Below are 16466 nucleotides of genomic sequence, written 5' to 3' on the forward strand. Positions count from 1 at the left end.
AGTGATATTCACCTTCTCCCAACAATAACATGCGTTCTTCGGTCTTCAATCACTATTTATAAAAATAGATATAAGACCTGGGCAGGCAACAAAAAGTAGCTAGCTAACAGTTCTCTCTCTTGTCTAGTGAAAAATGAGCATGCAACCCAAAACGGGGACGTTACTATGGAAACTCACAAGCAGCAGAGCGCAGGGTGCAGGCAGCTGACGGATGAAGTGATTTCTGATTTCTGCGCGGGATTGAATTTTATCGGGACAGGACAGGAAAGTTGTCAGGGTTATAGAACTGTTGCAGGATCGAGACAGTACGTGGGGGGGGAATTCTGGACAAGACGGGAAAGGAATGAATTAACACTCCCCTGTCAACCTCTACTGTGGGGCTCAGTTGGTAAGAGCATGATGCCAGCAATGCCAAGGTCTTTGCAGGAATCACATACTAGCTATCGTAAGTCGTTTTAGACTAAATCCTTTCCTTAATGTCAATTGCTTTGGTGGATAAATGTATGACTAGATGTCAGTAATAAACCATGTGAATAGTGTGGGGAGTTGCTAGACAGACAGACAAACAGATACAGTACATATCTAGGGTTGCAAAATTATGGTAACAAAATTATGGTAACAAAATTATGGTAACAAAATTATGGTTAACAAAATTATGGTAACAAAATGATGGTAACAAAATTATGGTAACAAAATTATGGTTTTCCAGAAATAGCAGTTGGAATATTTTGGGAATCAGGAGTGAATAAGAAGGATATCTGGGAATCCTCCAACCACAATTTCTGGAAACTCTGGGAATTTGGGGAAAATTACCAGAATTTTGCAACCCTTGTAACTGTACAATAACCTTAATACCAGGCTTGTCAAACAGGGTGGTGGTGCCTGTGGGACAGGACAGGACAGGTGTTCTGTGGTATGGTGCGATCTCATATCATCCTACCTGCAATATGTGGCTCCCGAGGTGTGGCTCGAAGATCTCTGAGGCTACTGCACTGGGAGTCCTCCTTCGCTGTACTCCTATAGCTGTACACACACAACACAACACAACAGACAGAGCCATGGTGAGACAACACACACACTGGGTGAAACACACACACACACGCACGCGCACACACACACACACACTGGGCGGGTATAAGGCTGACTGGGTTTGTATGCACATACATTACTAGGCAATACATAAACATGTAGCTAGACAGACAGACAGACACAGTATATAAATGCAGTTGCATGTTAACACGCACACAACACAAAGGCACACACCAATACCTTATGAACAATAGGTTAGCTATGGCGGTGAGAACCAACAGCTGTAATGATAAACAGCTGACATCATTGACATCAAGCGCCCACGATGATAACTTTACAGTAATAAGTGCTGTAGCGATGCTCATCAAAGGGCGGAACTCGTACAGTACAATGCCATTATCGAGTGCAGCTAGCTTGCATATTCAATGATTCGCTGGCTGGTACAAAGGCTTGTTTCTAAATGAGGGATTATATCATGCGATTGATTCTGCTGCATAGCAGACTAACCAGAGACTGTGCCCTTGGGGTATTTTCTCTATACTCCCAACTTAAAAGTAGGGAGAGGCACCATGCTACCCGTTACTGGTAAAAATGGCCTGAGGTAACTTTCAAACTCCCACCAGAGCTCATTATGGTGAATTTTATAACAAAGTGCTCTGTACTTAATTTTCAGAGTTTAGCCAGGAATTGGGGTAATGTTGCTGAATTAAGTGCAATTAATGATGTAATAAAAGCATTGAATGGCCTTTAAAGACTCTCAAAGAGCAGGAGCAAACAGGGCCTCCTCTGGGAAGAAGCCAGGGGAACGGGTTAGAGTCAGAGGCCAGGCCCCGGGTGGACGGGAGGGGGCACAGACTGCACAATGAGGGGCCTCTGTCCTTCACTGTATTCCCTGTTCCAGGCCAAGCATAGTAAACACACATCCCCCTCCAGTAATGCTGTAAGCAGTTAGCCCTTTCCCCTCCCTGAGGAGCGGGGCCCATGCCAAACAACATGCACTGGATAGACAACACCTGCAGGACCAGTCCAGGACACACACACAAACACACACACAAACACACACACACACACAGTACTCCGCCATTGGTTGGGGAGGATACAAACAAGGCATGAGGCGGAGTCAGGGCAACCCCAAACAAACAGTTCCAGTAGAGAGCCCTGACACATAGAGACAGCAGAGGGAGCTAGAACCCAGTCCTCAGATGCACTATGCTGGCCTGTGTGGCCTCACACACACACACACACACACACACACACACACACACACACACACACACACACACACACACACACACACACACACACACACACACACACACACACACACACACACACACACTGACCCAGCACAGAACCACTACCCAGCACTCAGACACACACCCACATACGTTAGCTCCAACAGGCAGCTCATGTAGAACAGAGCAGAAATATCACAGATCAAAGCACACTTGACCAACTTCAATTATCATCTTTTATATCCTGGCCGACACAGTGGAGGGAATCATTATTTCTCTCCTACAATGGCCCTCATCATCACACAGTCAGACAGGGCTCTTTCCCTGCTAAAAGAGCCCCGGCATGGAAGTAAGTGACAGATTGCTTTATATGCGGAAAATTCCTTGACCTTGGGGATCTTTTGAAAACGGGAAACTTTACGTGGTTAATATTTTATAATAAAGAAGTTGAAATGTTAAACTGGCACCACTGGTGAAGGATTGTGGCCACCTTGAAGCACCTCTTCCTGCCAACAGCTCCTTCACAGTTCTTAATAACACACACATTAGCAATTCAGAGCAGCGCCTTGGGTGCAGATGGCCCGTCACCTACAGACTACTGTGTCTGACTGTCCCTGTCTCACACACGCACACGCACACACACATGCACGCACGCGCGAGCACGCACGCACGCACACACACACACACACACACACACACACACTTTGTTAGACACTCAGTCCAGGAGACCAAATATTGTGGAGGCAATCGAATCTAAATGTGTCCCAATCCACACAGTAGACTGATTAATAAAGATATAAACCAGCTGGAGACTGTGGTTCTATTATGTTAGGGGCTAACACTAACCCATCAGATTTTCCCCGATTTATAAATGCAGTTTGACGAGGGTGATTTTGATATTACTCCCCCCCCCATTTCAATATTGTTAAGGAGACTCGTAAAATGATAGCGGCGAGACTGTAAAAACATCACTTTGACACCTGTGCTAATGTACTTCAATGTTTTATTTGTATTTTTAAGGGCTGACTAACAAGTATTACGTATATTAACAATATATTAATGCACTATACACCAGGTAAGAACAAAATGGCATTATGGAAAACTGCATTCAAATCATACGCAGATAATAAGGAATGCACAGCACAGTATAACCTTCGCTTGAAAAGTCTCTGCTTCTATCATTTGTCGTAATAAAAACAAAACAACATCTGATAGACTTTGCACTAGCTACATATTTAAATCTGACCAATAACAACTGACATTGCACTAGCTACATATTTAAATCTGACCAATAACAACTGACATTGCACTAGCTACATATTTAAATCTGACCAATAACAACTGACATTGCACTAGCTACATATTTAAATCTGACCAATAACAACTGACATTGCACTAGCTACATATTTAAATCTGACCAATAACAACTGACATTGCACTAGCTACATATTTAAATCTGACCAATAACAACTGACATTGCACTAGCTACATATTTAAATCTGACCAATAACAACTGACATTGCACTAGCTACATTTTTAAATCTGACCAATAACAACTGACATTGCACTAGCTCCATATTTAAATCTGACCAATAACAACTGACATTGCACTAGCTACATATTTAAATCTGACCAATAACAACTGACATTGCACTAGCTACATATTTAAATCTGACCAATAACAACTGACTTTGCTACTGAGGTACTGAACATTATTAAACGCTCTCTCTAGTGGATTGGCAAAAACAGTATTAACTCAGAATCCAAATTCAAACTAACTGTGTGTGCATGCAAATCAGGGTGAAAACCCTCCTTAATTTAAACTAATGCGGCTTTATGATGTGAAAATATCAGTTTCCATTTACCACTCTCAATGTTTAATGTCGGCTGTTTAATACAACCATGTCACAAACAGCATTTGGTTTCAAGATTGCAATATATTGCAATTTGATTCTCAGTACTATGGCAATTTCTAAACCGCAGTGCTATTTGAAAGTCAATTTAACTTTCAGTTTTATAAGTCAACATTATTGCTATTGTTAATTTATTTCTCATTTAATGGAAAATTGGCAACAGGGGCCCCGACTGTCATTTTAAATCTGCAGTAATTTCTTGTGAAGCTTAGTGTTCTTATTCCCTAGTTTCTGGATTAGAGCAGGGCTAAATGGCAGCTCCGGCACCACCAAAGACTCTGGGGCAGGTACTGTTACACAAATTGCCAATTCAATTAACAGAGTGTAAATGCTCAACTGGCAGCTGGCACGGAGGACAGCCATTTTGGTTCTTGTCAGGCCTAATTCATCAGGCTGTCAAAGGCCTCACTATGAGGAGCCTCACTGTGGCGTGGAAACTGTGGACACTGTGTGCAACCGCTTCCTTAGTGAACCGTTAACCGCTACAATGGTAAACTTGTATTAATCCAGCACACAGACAAACACAAACTACACACAATGGACCCAAAACTGTTATTTTGGTCTCTCTCTCTCTCTCTCTCTCTCTCTCTCTCTCTCTCTCTCTCTCTCTCTCTCTCTCTCTCGCACGCACGCACGCACGCACGCACACACACACACACACACTCTCTCTCTCTCGCCTCCAGTTTGCCATGGCCACCAGTGCGTTTTAATCAGCCAGGATGATCCCATAGTTACATCAAGATCAACAAAAGTTATATTTTCCTTCCTGGGACCCCTAGCTGTGGCTAGTGAATTACCTCAGTGTCCTCAGAACAGCAATCCCCATCTCACGCTGTGTCCCCCCGTATCAACTACCAACAACCTGGGAGACAGCAGTCACTATGGACCCAGTCACATAATCCTGTCTGTTTTAGTCACATTCACCTCCATGTGCTGAATGTGATAGTAAGAATACCATTTTGTCCTTGTTGATGAACCATTTTGTGCTGAAATAGATACACTGAAATCAAGTGTGCATGTCAAAAGCATTTCTTATTAGATTTCTATATGGCTCTTGTGTCTCTGTATTATAATAGTGTGTGCTTGAAGTCTTTTCATATATAACAAATAATATAATACCAATGTGATCTATATTCGATTGGAAATCTTATATAAAAAAATGGAAATCCAATGTCAATTTGTAAAAAAAAATAAAAATATTAAATTACAGTACATTTACAATGGTTCAAAATTCACACCCTTCAGGCATTTCAAACTTAGAATCTGCCTATTCTGAAATGTATGGTTTTAAGAGTGTTTATTTTTTACATTTAATTTGATTAAAATACCAATTCCTTTATAGATTAAATAAATTCTCCTTCCGTGTCCTTCAGTCTACATACTCCCCAAATGTTTTCACAGTGGAAACTGAAAGTCTGTTAAATCATTTACTGACCACGGCTAATGAAAGCTCTTCTGATCGCATGTCGTAGTATTCCCCCACAGACCGGCCGGATACTTAATAAGTCATCCTGATGAAAACGGAGGCTGAAACATTTGTTTTAATTAGTTTCCTTTCTAACATCTTTCACTAGTTTTAAGTTTTCATTGATGGTCTGTTTAATAATCCATGTTCATCTTTCTGCTCATTTGTGTCATCAAACTTTAACGGCTGTGATTCTAACACTAATGACCAGTCTCAGAGTAAGCCTGAGAAAGAACAAGTCTTTCATTTCAGCGTCTGTCTGTCTGCTGCTTGAAGCGAACAGGTGTTAACAATACGCGTACTATACACTGACATTTTGGATTTGACTCAATTGATTGATTGATTTTGATTCAATAATTAGGATTACAGAAAATAATATTTCGATTTACATTTGATAAAATAGTTCCACCTCTTCAGAATGTTTTTTCTCCCACATTTGAATCTTAGGTTATTGTAAAACTAATTGACTGGCTGATAGTACAACAGTTGTTGTGGCCTTTTCTAGCCTCCTTACCCTTTCTAGTCATGCTATCTGTGTGCGTCGGCTGTACAGTGAACCTGGACTGGGCTGAGTGGATATCTCCAGCTCCGTCTTTCTCTCTCTTTAGTACAGATCCCAGATTACACCTTGAGTGTCGGCTCAGTGAGGAATAATTGTCTATGGAAAGTCTCTTGTAGTGGCCCTGAAGTCCCTGTTCAAGTGATTTTGTATTTCATCATTGTGCCATTCCCCTCCTCATCACCAGAAACAACTGTCAGATCCACTGATAAGAGGGCTGTATGAGAGCATGGCAGAGCACTCTGGGTGACAAGTATTGTCCAGTTGCGATTCATATCAAAACTGCAGGAGGAGAATACCAGAATAAATTAGAGCTATTCAGAGAGGCGAGTACCTGTAACAATACAATATTGTCTCCCGCTGCAGTTTGAACATGAGGTCACAGCACACAGACACTGATGTGACAATGAAAAATAAAAGTGTTTGGAAGGGTTCCCCAATAGGCCAAATTCGGCCTGAGGGTGATTTTATTTGGCACCCAAGTTTTCTGAGCAAAACAAAACAAAAAAGTTTTTTTTTTTAACATAATTTTCCGTTGTTGGACACAAAGAACTGTAAAATCATTAGGAACTCAGCTCAAAGTGATTTAAATTCAATAAATCTGTTTCCAAATATTCCCACGCATGAATACAGAAGCATATGTGAACATATACCAATGTAATCCAGGAGTGAAATGATTCTGTTTTTGTCAAATACTAGATCTGTTTGGTATTCTTTCCATCAATTTGCAGTGTACAGATTATATATAACTATTTTCAGGCTCCCCAACCAGGCCCTTGACGGGGGGGTAATTGGAGACCCCTGGTGTATGGCATTGAGGGGGAGCTTTCTCAAACCAGCGTTTGTGTGCATTTTTAAAAATGTACTTTCAAGGTGTGCTATACTGTACACTCTGTTTATATAATGCATTCAAAATACAAATGACTGACAGGCTTTAGCCAAGACCCTCTGCCTTTAAATTCACTTTCAATCAAATCTATCAAATAATAGTACATTTGCGCCATGAAAAGCTGGTGCCGTCAACACGCTTGTCGGGGGAAATATGTAAACACATTCAGCCATCTTGAGCATCCCAAAGATGCTAAACACAGCTATCGATATTTTTCTCAGCGGAGAGGAGAGGTGGGCTGGCTGGCAGGGAGAGGAGAAGACGACAGCATTATTGGCATTGAGCAACACGGGAGAGGTCAAGTTCAAGGGGCATTTTCAACCAATCAATACGCTAGGATGAGCAAAATAAAATAATGGGGAAAAAACTCATTGAATTTGGAAATGCATTCATTATGGCTAACTGCATTAAAGGAAGAGAGAGACAGAGTGCCCGGACTGCCCTACACAGTTATGAAGGCTTACACAACCAAACAAACAATCCATTACTGAAATGCATTGACGCATTTCTGTTAATAAACTCGTTGCAGGCTGAGACTGGGGGCTGCAAGGCAAACACACCCCAAATGTGAAGAGCAGAGCTCGCCTTAGCAGAGCTCACAAATACCAACAACCTTTCATTCATGATGGAGGACAGTAAGAGCTGCGTAAGACCTACAGCCATTATGACAGTTAGCTAACCCTGACTTAGCTTAGGTTAGCAGGACTTTGCTTTAGATACAGTGAGAGAATATTGCTCCATCTTTCATTCCTATTATCAGAATAACATCTAATTTGTGTGTATGTTACGGATTTACGTCGTAAATGCTCGCAACAACACTCGAAAACGCTTAAAAAGATGAGCTACCGTAGTAATGAAATGAATTCAATTTGATGGTATCCAAACCGTTAAATGCGCTTATTGTAACGGCCGTTGGCGGTGGAAGAAGGTGAGGACCAATGCGCAGCGTGGTAAGTGTTCTTTAATGAAACAACTGAACACTGGAAAAACAACAAAACGACAAACGAACAGTCCTGTACGGTGAAGAAAAACACAGAACAGAAAATAATCACCCACACCACAACGGTGGGGAAAAGGCTACCTAAGTATGATTCTCAATCAGAGACAACTAACGACACCTGCCTCTGGTTGAGAACCATACCAGGCCAAACACAAAACACAACATAGAAAAAGGAACATAGACAACCCACCCCGACTCACGCCCTGACCATACTAAAAGACATAACAAAAGAACTAAGGTCAGAACGTGACACTTATAGTGTTGAATAATTCAGGTGTTATCAATATGCCAATCATCCTTAATAGAAAAAGTCCAGATCATGAATGACTGGGTGTAATAGAAAATATGGTATGTGATCAATGTGGCTCTATGGGCTTGTTCGAGTCTGCTTCCCAAATGTTACCCTGTTCCCTATACAGTGCTGAGAAAAACTGTTTGCCCCCTTTCTGATTTTCTCTGCTTTTGCATATTTTTGACACTGAATGTTATCAGATCTTCAACCAAAACGTAATATTAGACAAAGAGAACCTGAGTAAACAAATAACAAACATGTATACTTATTTCATTTATTTAATAAACAAAGTTATGTAACACCCAATGCCCCTGAGTGAAAAGGAATTGCCCCCCCCCCCCCCCCTTACACTCAATAACTGGTTGTGCCACCTTTAGCTGCAATGGGGCGGAAGGGTAGCCTAGTGGTTAGAGCGTTGGACTAGTAACCGAAAGGTTGCAAGTTCATATCCAAATCTGTCGTTCTGCCTCTGAACAGGCAGTTAACCCACTGTTCCTAGGCTATTATTGAAAATAAGATTTTGTTCTTAACTGACTTGCCTAGTTAAATAAAGGTAAAATTTAAAAATGATTCTTCAGCTTCCTGTAGTTGTTGCTCAGCTTCTCTCATCGCTGTGGAGGAATCTTGGCCCACTCTTCCATGCAGAACTGCTTTAACTCAGCAACATTTGTGGGTTTTCGAGCATGAACTGCTCGTTTCAGGTCCTGCTACAACATCTCAATTCGATTTAGGTATGGACTTTGACTAGGCCACTCCAAAACTTTAGATGTGTAGCTTTTCAGCTGGCTGAAAGGACCTGGATGACTTGTCATCATTGAAGGCACCATGAATTCCACTTCCGTATCAGAGAATGTCAGCCCATCCGTCTGAGAGCTGAAGTGCAGCTGGGTCATGCAGCAAGACAATGATCCAAAGCACACAATCAGGTCTACATCAGAATGGCTGAAAAGCTACACATCTAAAGTTTTGGAGTGGCCTAGTCAAAAGTCCAGACCTAAATCGAATTGAGATGTCAAAATCCCTTCATAGCGATGTGAGAGACTGATTAACAATTACAGGAAGCGTTTGGTTGTAGTCATTGCGGCTAAAGGTGACAACCAGGGAGGGGAAAATGACTTTTCACACAGGGGCATTGGGTGTTGCATAACTTTGCTAATTAAATACATTAGATAAGTAAACACGTTGTGTTATTTGTTCACTCAGGTTGCCTTTATCTAATATTAGGTTTTGGTTGAAGATCTGATAACATTCAGTGTCAAAAATATGCAAATATAGAGAAACTCAGGAGGCAAATACTTTTCCAGTGGATTTCTTTTGACCAGGGCCCATAAGTAGTGCACTGAAAAGGCTATAGGGTGGTAGAGGAGCCTACATTTCCATAGTCTCTCTCTCCCAGTCCCCTTGTCCAGACAGACACCACACTACACAGTAAACAGAGCTAAGAGCAGAATCCAGCTAGCCATCTCTACGCTCTATAACCCCTCCCTCCCTCCCTAGCTCCCTAGCTCCCTCCCTCCCTAGCTCCATCCCTCCCTCCCTCCTATTTGTCCTCTACTCCTGTCCTTGACTCTAACACACACCAGCTGGCACACACCCAAGCAAAAAGACAGCAAAGATGATTACACATACCAGTCTGTGTGTCGGTCTGTCTGAATTTGTGTGTTTTTGTATGTGTGTGCACGTGCGTGTGTGCATGCATGGCTGTGTGTGTGCGGGCCTCCGTTTGTGTATGTGTGTTCATATACTATGCACAAATATTGTGAGTGGAGGGGTCAGAAAGCAATAGCAGGAGAAGGTAACAAAGAAAGAAAGGTAATAAGTGAAAGACGCAACAGCAGGGGTGTGATGGAATGTAAATAGGGAGGGAGGGAGAGAGAGCTATGATATACTGGTGGTATACTTTAGATAAAAAGGTGTTAGATGGGGTATGAGAGGGGTACTATACCCCTAGCTACAAAAGGATGCCTACAGTCGTACAGACAGTAAGGCAGATCAGTGCCTCATAGGCTGCTGAGCAACCTGTCATGCCACAGTGGGGAGGGTCGTCGTGGAAACGAACTGACAGAGTGGATGGAGAGGGATGGGAAGTAATGGGGGGGGGGGGGGGGGGGGTTTGCCCTTAGTGCGTGTGCTTGTGTGTGAGGTTGGGTAGAACATGAGCCGTATAGTGTTCAGACAGAGAAGGGCTGCTGTTTCAGTCTGTTTCAGTCTGTTTCAGTCTGCCAAACAACATAATGACTCATTCAGGCAGAAGAATATTACCACCAGGGGAATATTTGGAACGTCTCAGCCGTAGAGTAATTAGGAGCTAACTACAATGGCATGCTCCACCAATGAAAGGATGAAAATAGGAAAGTAAGAGATCCCTCTATTCCTCGCTCCTTCTGTCTGTCTGTGGGGTCTAGATTGTAGCCAGGGTAAATGGGAGAGGAGAGGAGGACTATCAACTGCAGCCGGTCAGCGTCTCTCTCTGTCTCACTCCCTCTCTCTCTTCCAGATAGACATGTTGGTTGTGTAGGCTTAGCAGCAGAGGGGATACTATAGTGAGCTGCTCCTGGGAAACTGAGTCCTGATTAAGTGTCCTGATTTGGTCCATGTCCATGTCACTATGGTACCAATAAAACATAATGGCCAGGTCACTCTATCCATTTAAGTCTCTGCTATAAAAGAAATAAGGCAACAAAAACATGTCGTCCCCCACAAATGATGCAGCGCCTCCCTTGGGCCAATCACTGTCATTTTTTAAATGGCGGATCTCTTTGGCAAGACGCTTATTCACCCAAGTTTTTTCAAAATCAGGCCAGTGGTGTCTGAGATATCGTGTGGGTTCAAATCCCTAAGTGTGGGTTCATGTGGGTTGTGGGTTCATATCCCTAAGCATGTGTGCCAAATTTCATCACTCTGAGTCAAACAGATCAAGAGCTATAAACATGTGCCCGTTATAGCGCCACCATGTGTTCTTGCAAATGTTGAGTCTTCACAGTGTTTGCAACATGTGTACCAAATGTTGTTACAATACGAATATCCTTGACTGATTTATATGCATTTATGTGCCAGACCAAGCCTGAATGAATGTTTATTGTTGTTTTAGGTACTAATCTGGAAAGTATTGCATTGAGAGACCTCTGTCCATAGATGCCACATATCAAGTTTTGTGTCGATCGGCTATTCGGAGGATTGTAAGTGTTTTTTGGTGTGTTTTTTTTTTTTTACAAAATTCAAAATGGTGTAAAATCCATTATGGTGAACCTTATGTTTAGAAGAGACAAATGTGTTTATTTTATTAGGAGAGGGACATATGTACCACATTTCATGACTTTTGGTCAAACGGGGTTAGGGCTTGACCTTTCAATCGCTTGTTATAGTGCCACCATTTGGCCAATCAGTGTAATTTTGTAAATGAAAGATCTCTATGGCAGGACGCATCATTCACCCACGTTTCCTAAAAATCGGGCCAGCGCTGTCTGAGATATCGCGCGTGATGAATGAAAGTACAAATGTACGAATGTACTAACGGACGGAGACAGATCTACAGTCCCCTCCCCCGATCTCATTGTGGGGGACAAAAACGCTTCGGAATAAAACTAAACATGTCACATCGGCTAAGAATGGGACAGGTGTCCTTGAAAGGGAGATTTTGAATCTCAATGGGATTTTGTCGGTATAAAAATGCAAAGAAAGAATCTTATCATGTACTACGCGTACTATAAAAAGTGAGAGCGAGACATGGTCAATGTGGGTGTGTTCTCTAATAACAAAAAGTAGTACATCCTTTGAAGCAAGATGGCTAGAGTTACATATTAATTTCAATGCTGTACCACACAAGACCGTAACTTCCCACTACATACAGGCACAGATTAAGCTTGGGTTTCTCAGAACCCACCCAGTCCATTCAAACCAGGGACTTTGTGGTTTGAGGAGCTACAATATTCTATATGGTTACATCCCTAGACCCAGTTCTATAGAGAGAATGTACAGTACAACTGGTCTGGAGGTGAGAGCGGATGTGTGTGATTGGCCGTGTGTCTGATAAAGAGACTGTAATGTGGTCTCATCAGGTGCTGAAGCAGAGGACACACAGCGTGGGAAGAAGACAGAGACGCTGCTACTTCTACAAAGGAGTGAAGGCCCCTGGTTCTCATTACACAGACCACATTAGACCACATTAAGCAAACCATGTCAGAGTAGCACACTCTCTTTCACACACAAACACACACAAACGCACACATATGCATGGACGCGCATGCACACGCCCCCGGGCAAGAAACACAAATGTGTAAGAAACAATTAACACAACTTTGAAGTTCTTTGAGCGTGTTTACATTGGCCTTATGCGGTGTCACTAAACTGGATTCATCCACTATTCAACTTTGTACCTGTCAAGACAAACCACTGAAGGTGAATGATGAGGACACTTCCCTCTCTCCCCCTTCCCTTCTCTCTCTGTGATAAATTAATGACCGATGCCTTCATCACTCAATAGAGAAACGTAATGTTATTACTGCCGGCTAAAACGCTACCACTGAACTGTCTTCTGCCAAGCATGTCAAGCCACACAAATTAGTCAAACGACGACCTGACTTCACCCTACACCTCGAGTACATTTTAACAGTCCAGTACTCAGAGAACTAGAGAAGGTAGACTTGACACAAAGGGATAGGTATTAGTGATATTCTCCAGGTGGATTTCAGTAGGAATCAGAAGCAGCGGTACTCCAGGGAAGAGAAACTACCTGGACGTTCAGTAAACTCTGAACTGCTGGCCTACTGGCCGTGGTCACATCACATCTCCAACACATGCATCCCGAATGACACCCTCTTCTCCTTTATAGTGCACTACTTTTTTCAAAAGTAGTGCACTATCGTAGGGAATAGTGTGCCATTTGGGAGGTACCCCTGGACATGCTCGGTGGTTTGATGCCTGCCTACTCACAATCCATCTAGCTGCTAAGCCAATTTTCATTTAAAGGAAATTAAGGGTTTGAAATTAACATTATGCATTAGATCAAATGGGTCAAATCCGCTGACTGTCCTGAATATGTCTGTATCCCAAATTCTACCCTGTTACATATGTAGTGCACCAAAAGTGGTGCACTGTGTAGGCCTATGCTTTTCGAATAAGCAGGAGGGGAAGGGAAGAGAGAGAGAAAAGGAGAGAACAATTAATTAGAAACCATTAGGGTACAAGTCATCTTATTGCAAATGTTGAGTTAAATGGGAATAATTAGTTCCTTCATTGTGTTAAATAGTCAGCGTTGATTTAGAATGGGGCCTCAATCCATTTACTACAAGAGAGGTCAGTAGTTTGAAAGGAGAGATAACAAAAGTGAAGCCTTCCTTCCACCTCCCCTGTACACACACATGCACACACACGCACACACACAGTCATGTGTGCACCCACGTGCACACAAACACACCCCTGTGACAGACATTGGCCAGGTTGATACAAATCCAAACATTTACCTCGGTTCAGGAGGCATTCACCCTATCAGGGCGAGCTGTAGCCCTTGGTTTGATTTACAGCGGATGGTGAGACGCTGGTTTATCATATTAACCTGACTTGATATATATTTACACCGCAGAGGAGAGGAGAAACAGGAGAGGTTAATCACTGCTGTCCTTAACAGAGGGCTGCTGCTCACTGCAACAAGAAGCAGACATGACCTAACACTGACTTACCATGTCAAAATATGAAATGTATGTATACTCTGCAGTAACAGTCCAGTACAGTAAGGTTATAGCAGTGGAGCATCTTTATTCAACGTACAGTACATATTATCATGTTGGTTCAATTGAATGTACAGTATGATTTTATCATTCTTATTCCTCCATTCTACCTGTTGTTTAATACAGGTGTTGCTTAAAGTTATCTATCCCTCCTTGTACTTGTTTAATACAAGTGTTGCTTAAAGTTATCTATCCCTCCTTGTAGTTGTTTAATACAGGTGTTGCTTAAAGTTATCTATCCCTCCTTGTAGTTGTTTAATACAGGTGTTGCTTAAAGTTATCTATCCCTCCTTGTAGTTGTTTAATACAGGTGTTGCTTAAAGTTATCCATCCCTCCTTGTAGTTGTTTAATACAGGTGTTGCTTAAAGTTATCCATCCCTCCTTGTAGTTGTTTAATACAGGTGTTGCTTAAAGTTATCTATCCCTCCTTGTAGTTGTTTAATACAGGTGTTGTTTAAAGTTATCCATCCCTCCTTGTAGTTGTTTAATACAGGTGTTGTTTAAAGTTATCTATCCCTCCTTGTAGTTGTTTAATACAGGTGTTGCTTAAAGTTATCCATCCCTCCTTGTAGTTGTTTAATACAGGTGTTGTTTAAAGTTATCCATCCCTCCTTGTAGTTGTTTAATACAGGTGTTGTTTAAAGTTATCCATCCCTCCTTGTAGTTGTTTAATACAGGTGTTGTTTAAAGTTATCTATCCCTCCTTGTAGTTGTTTAATACAGGTGTTGCTTAAAGTTATCCATCCCTCCTTGTAGTTGTTTAATACAGGTGTTGCTTAAAGTTATCCATCCCTCCTTGTAGTTGTTTAATACAGGTGTTGTTTAAAGTTATCTATCCCTCCTTGTAGTTGTTTAATACAGGTGTTGCTTAAAGTTATCCATCCCTCCTTGTAGTTGTTTAAAACAGGTGTTGCTTAAAGTTATCCATCCCTCCTTGTAGTTGTTTAATACAGGTGTTGTTTAAAGTTATCCATCCCTCCTTGTAGTTGTTTAATACAGGTGTTGCTTAAAGTTATCTATCCCTCCTTGTACTTGTTTAATACAAGTGTTGCTTAAAGTAATCTATCCCTCCTTGTAGTTGTTTAATACAGGTGTTGCTTAAAGTTATCTATCCCTCCTTGTAGTTGTTTAATACAGGTGTTGCTTAAAGTTATCTATCCCTCCTTGTAGTTGTTTAATACAGGTGTTGCTTAAAGTTATCCATCCCTCCTTGTAGTTGTTTAATACAGGTGTTGCTTAAAGTTATCCATCCCTCCTTGTAGTTGTTTAATACAGGTGTTGCTTAAAGTTATCTATCCCTCCTTGTAGTTGTTTAATACAGGTGTTGTTTAAAGTTATCCATCCCTCCTTGTAGTTGTTTAATACAGGTGTTGTTTAAAGTTATCTATCCCTCCTTGTAGTTGTTTAATACAGGTGTTGCTTAAAGTTATCCATCCCTCCTTGTAGTTGTTTAATACAGGTGTTGTTTAAAGTTATCCATCCCTCCTTGTAGTTGTTTAATACAGGTGTTGTTTAAAGTTATCCATCCCTCCTTGTAGTTGTTTAATACAGGTGTTGTTTAAAGTTATCTATCCCTCCTTGTAGTTGTTTAATACAGGTGTTGCTTAAAGTTATCCATCCCTCCTTGTAGTTGTTTAAAACAGGTGTTGCTTAAAGTTATCCATCCCTCCTTGTAGTTGTTTAATACAGGTGTTGTTTAAAGTTATCCATCCCTCCTTGTAGTTGTTTAATACAGGTGTTGCTTAAAGTTATCTATCCCTCCTTGTAGTTGTTTAATACAGGTGTTGCTTAAAGTTATCTATCCCTCCTTGTAGTTGTTTAATACAGGTGTTGCTTAGAGTTATCTATCCCTCCTTGTAGTTGTTTAATACAGGTGTTGCTTAAAGTTATCTTTCCCTCCTTGTACAGTGCCTTGCGAAAGTATTCGGCCCCCTTGAACTTTGCAACCTTTTGCCACATTTCAGGCTTCAAACATAAAGATATAAAACTGTATTTTTTTGTGAAGAATCAACAACAAGTGGGACACAATCATGAAGTGGAACGACATTTATTGGATATTTCAAACTTTTTTAACAAATCAAAAGCTGAAAAATTGGGCGTGCAAAATTATTCAGTCCCTTTACTTTCAGTGCAGCAAACTCTCTCCAGAAGTTCAGTGAGGATCTCTGAATGATCCAATGTTGACCTAAATGACTAATGATGATAAATACAATCCACCTGTGTGTAATCAAGTCTCCGTATAAATGCACCTGCACTGTGATAGTCTCAGAGGTCCGTTAATAGCGCAGCGAGCATCATGAAGAACAAGGAACACACCAGGCAGGTCCGAGATACTGTTGTGAAGAAGTTTAAAGCCG

General features: G+C 41.5%; 1 protein-coding gene across 2 annotated transcripts in view; it reads right to left on the reverse strand.

Annotated features, from left to right (window-relative positions):
* Positions 1–16466, reverse strand: part of LOC139375050 (neuronal PAS domain-containing protein 3) — a 366286-nt gene that overhangs the window by 217343 nt on the left and 132477 nt on the right. For both annotated transcript variants that reach the window (XM_071116431.1, XM_071116430.1), the window contains one exon: positions 941–1023. In XM_071116431.1, the coding sequence (XP_070972532.1) occupies positions 941–1023 (83 nt within the window). The remainder of the gene's footprint in view (positions 1–940; positions 1024–16466) is intronic.

Source organism: Oncorhynchus clarkii, chromosome 19 (genome assembly GCF_045791955.1).
Source record: "Oncorhynchus clarkii lewisi isolate Uvic-CL-2024 chromosome 19, UVic_Ocla_1.0, whole genome shotgun sequence".
Taxonomy (NCBI): Eukaryota; Metazoa; Chordata; class Actinopteri; order Salmoniformes; family Salmonidae; genus Oncorhynchus; species Oncorhynchus clarkii.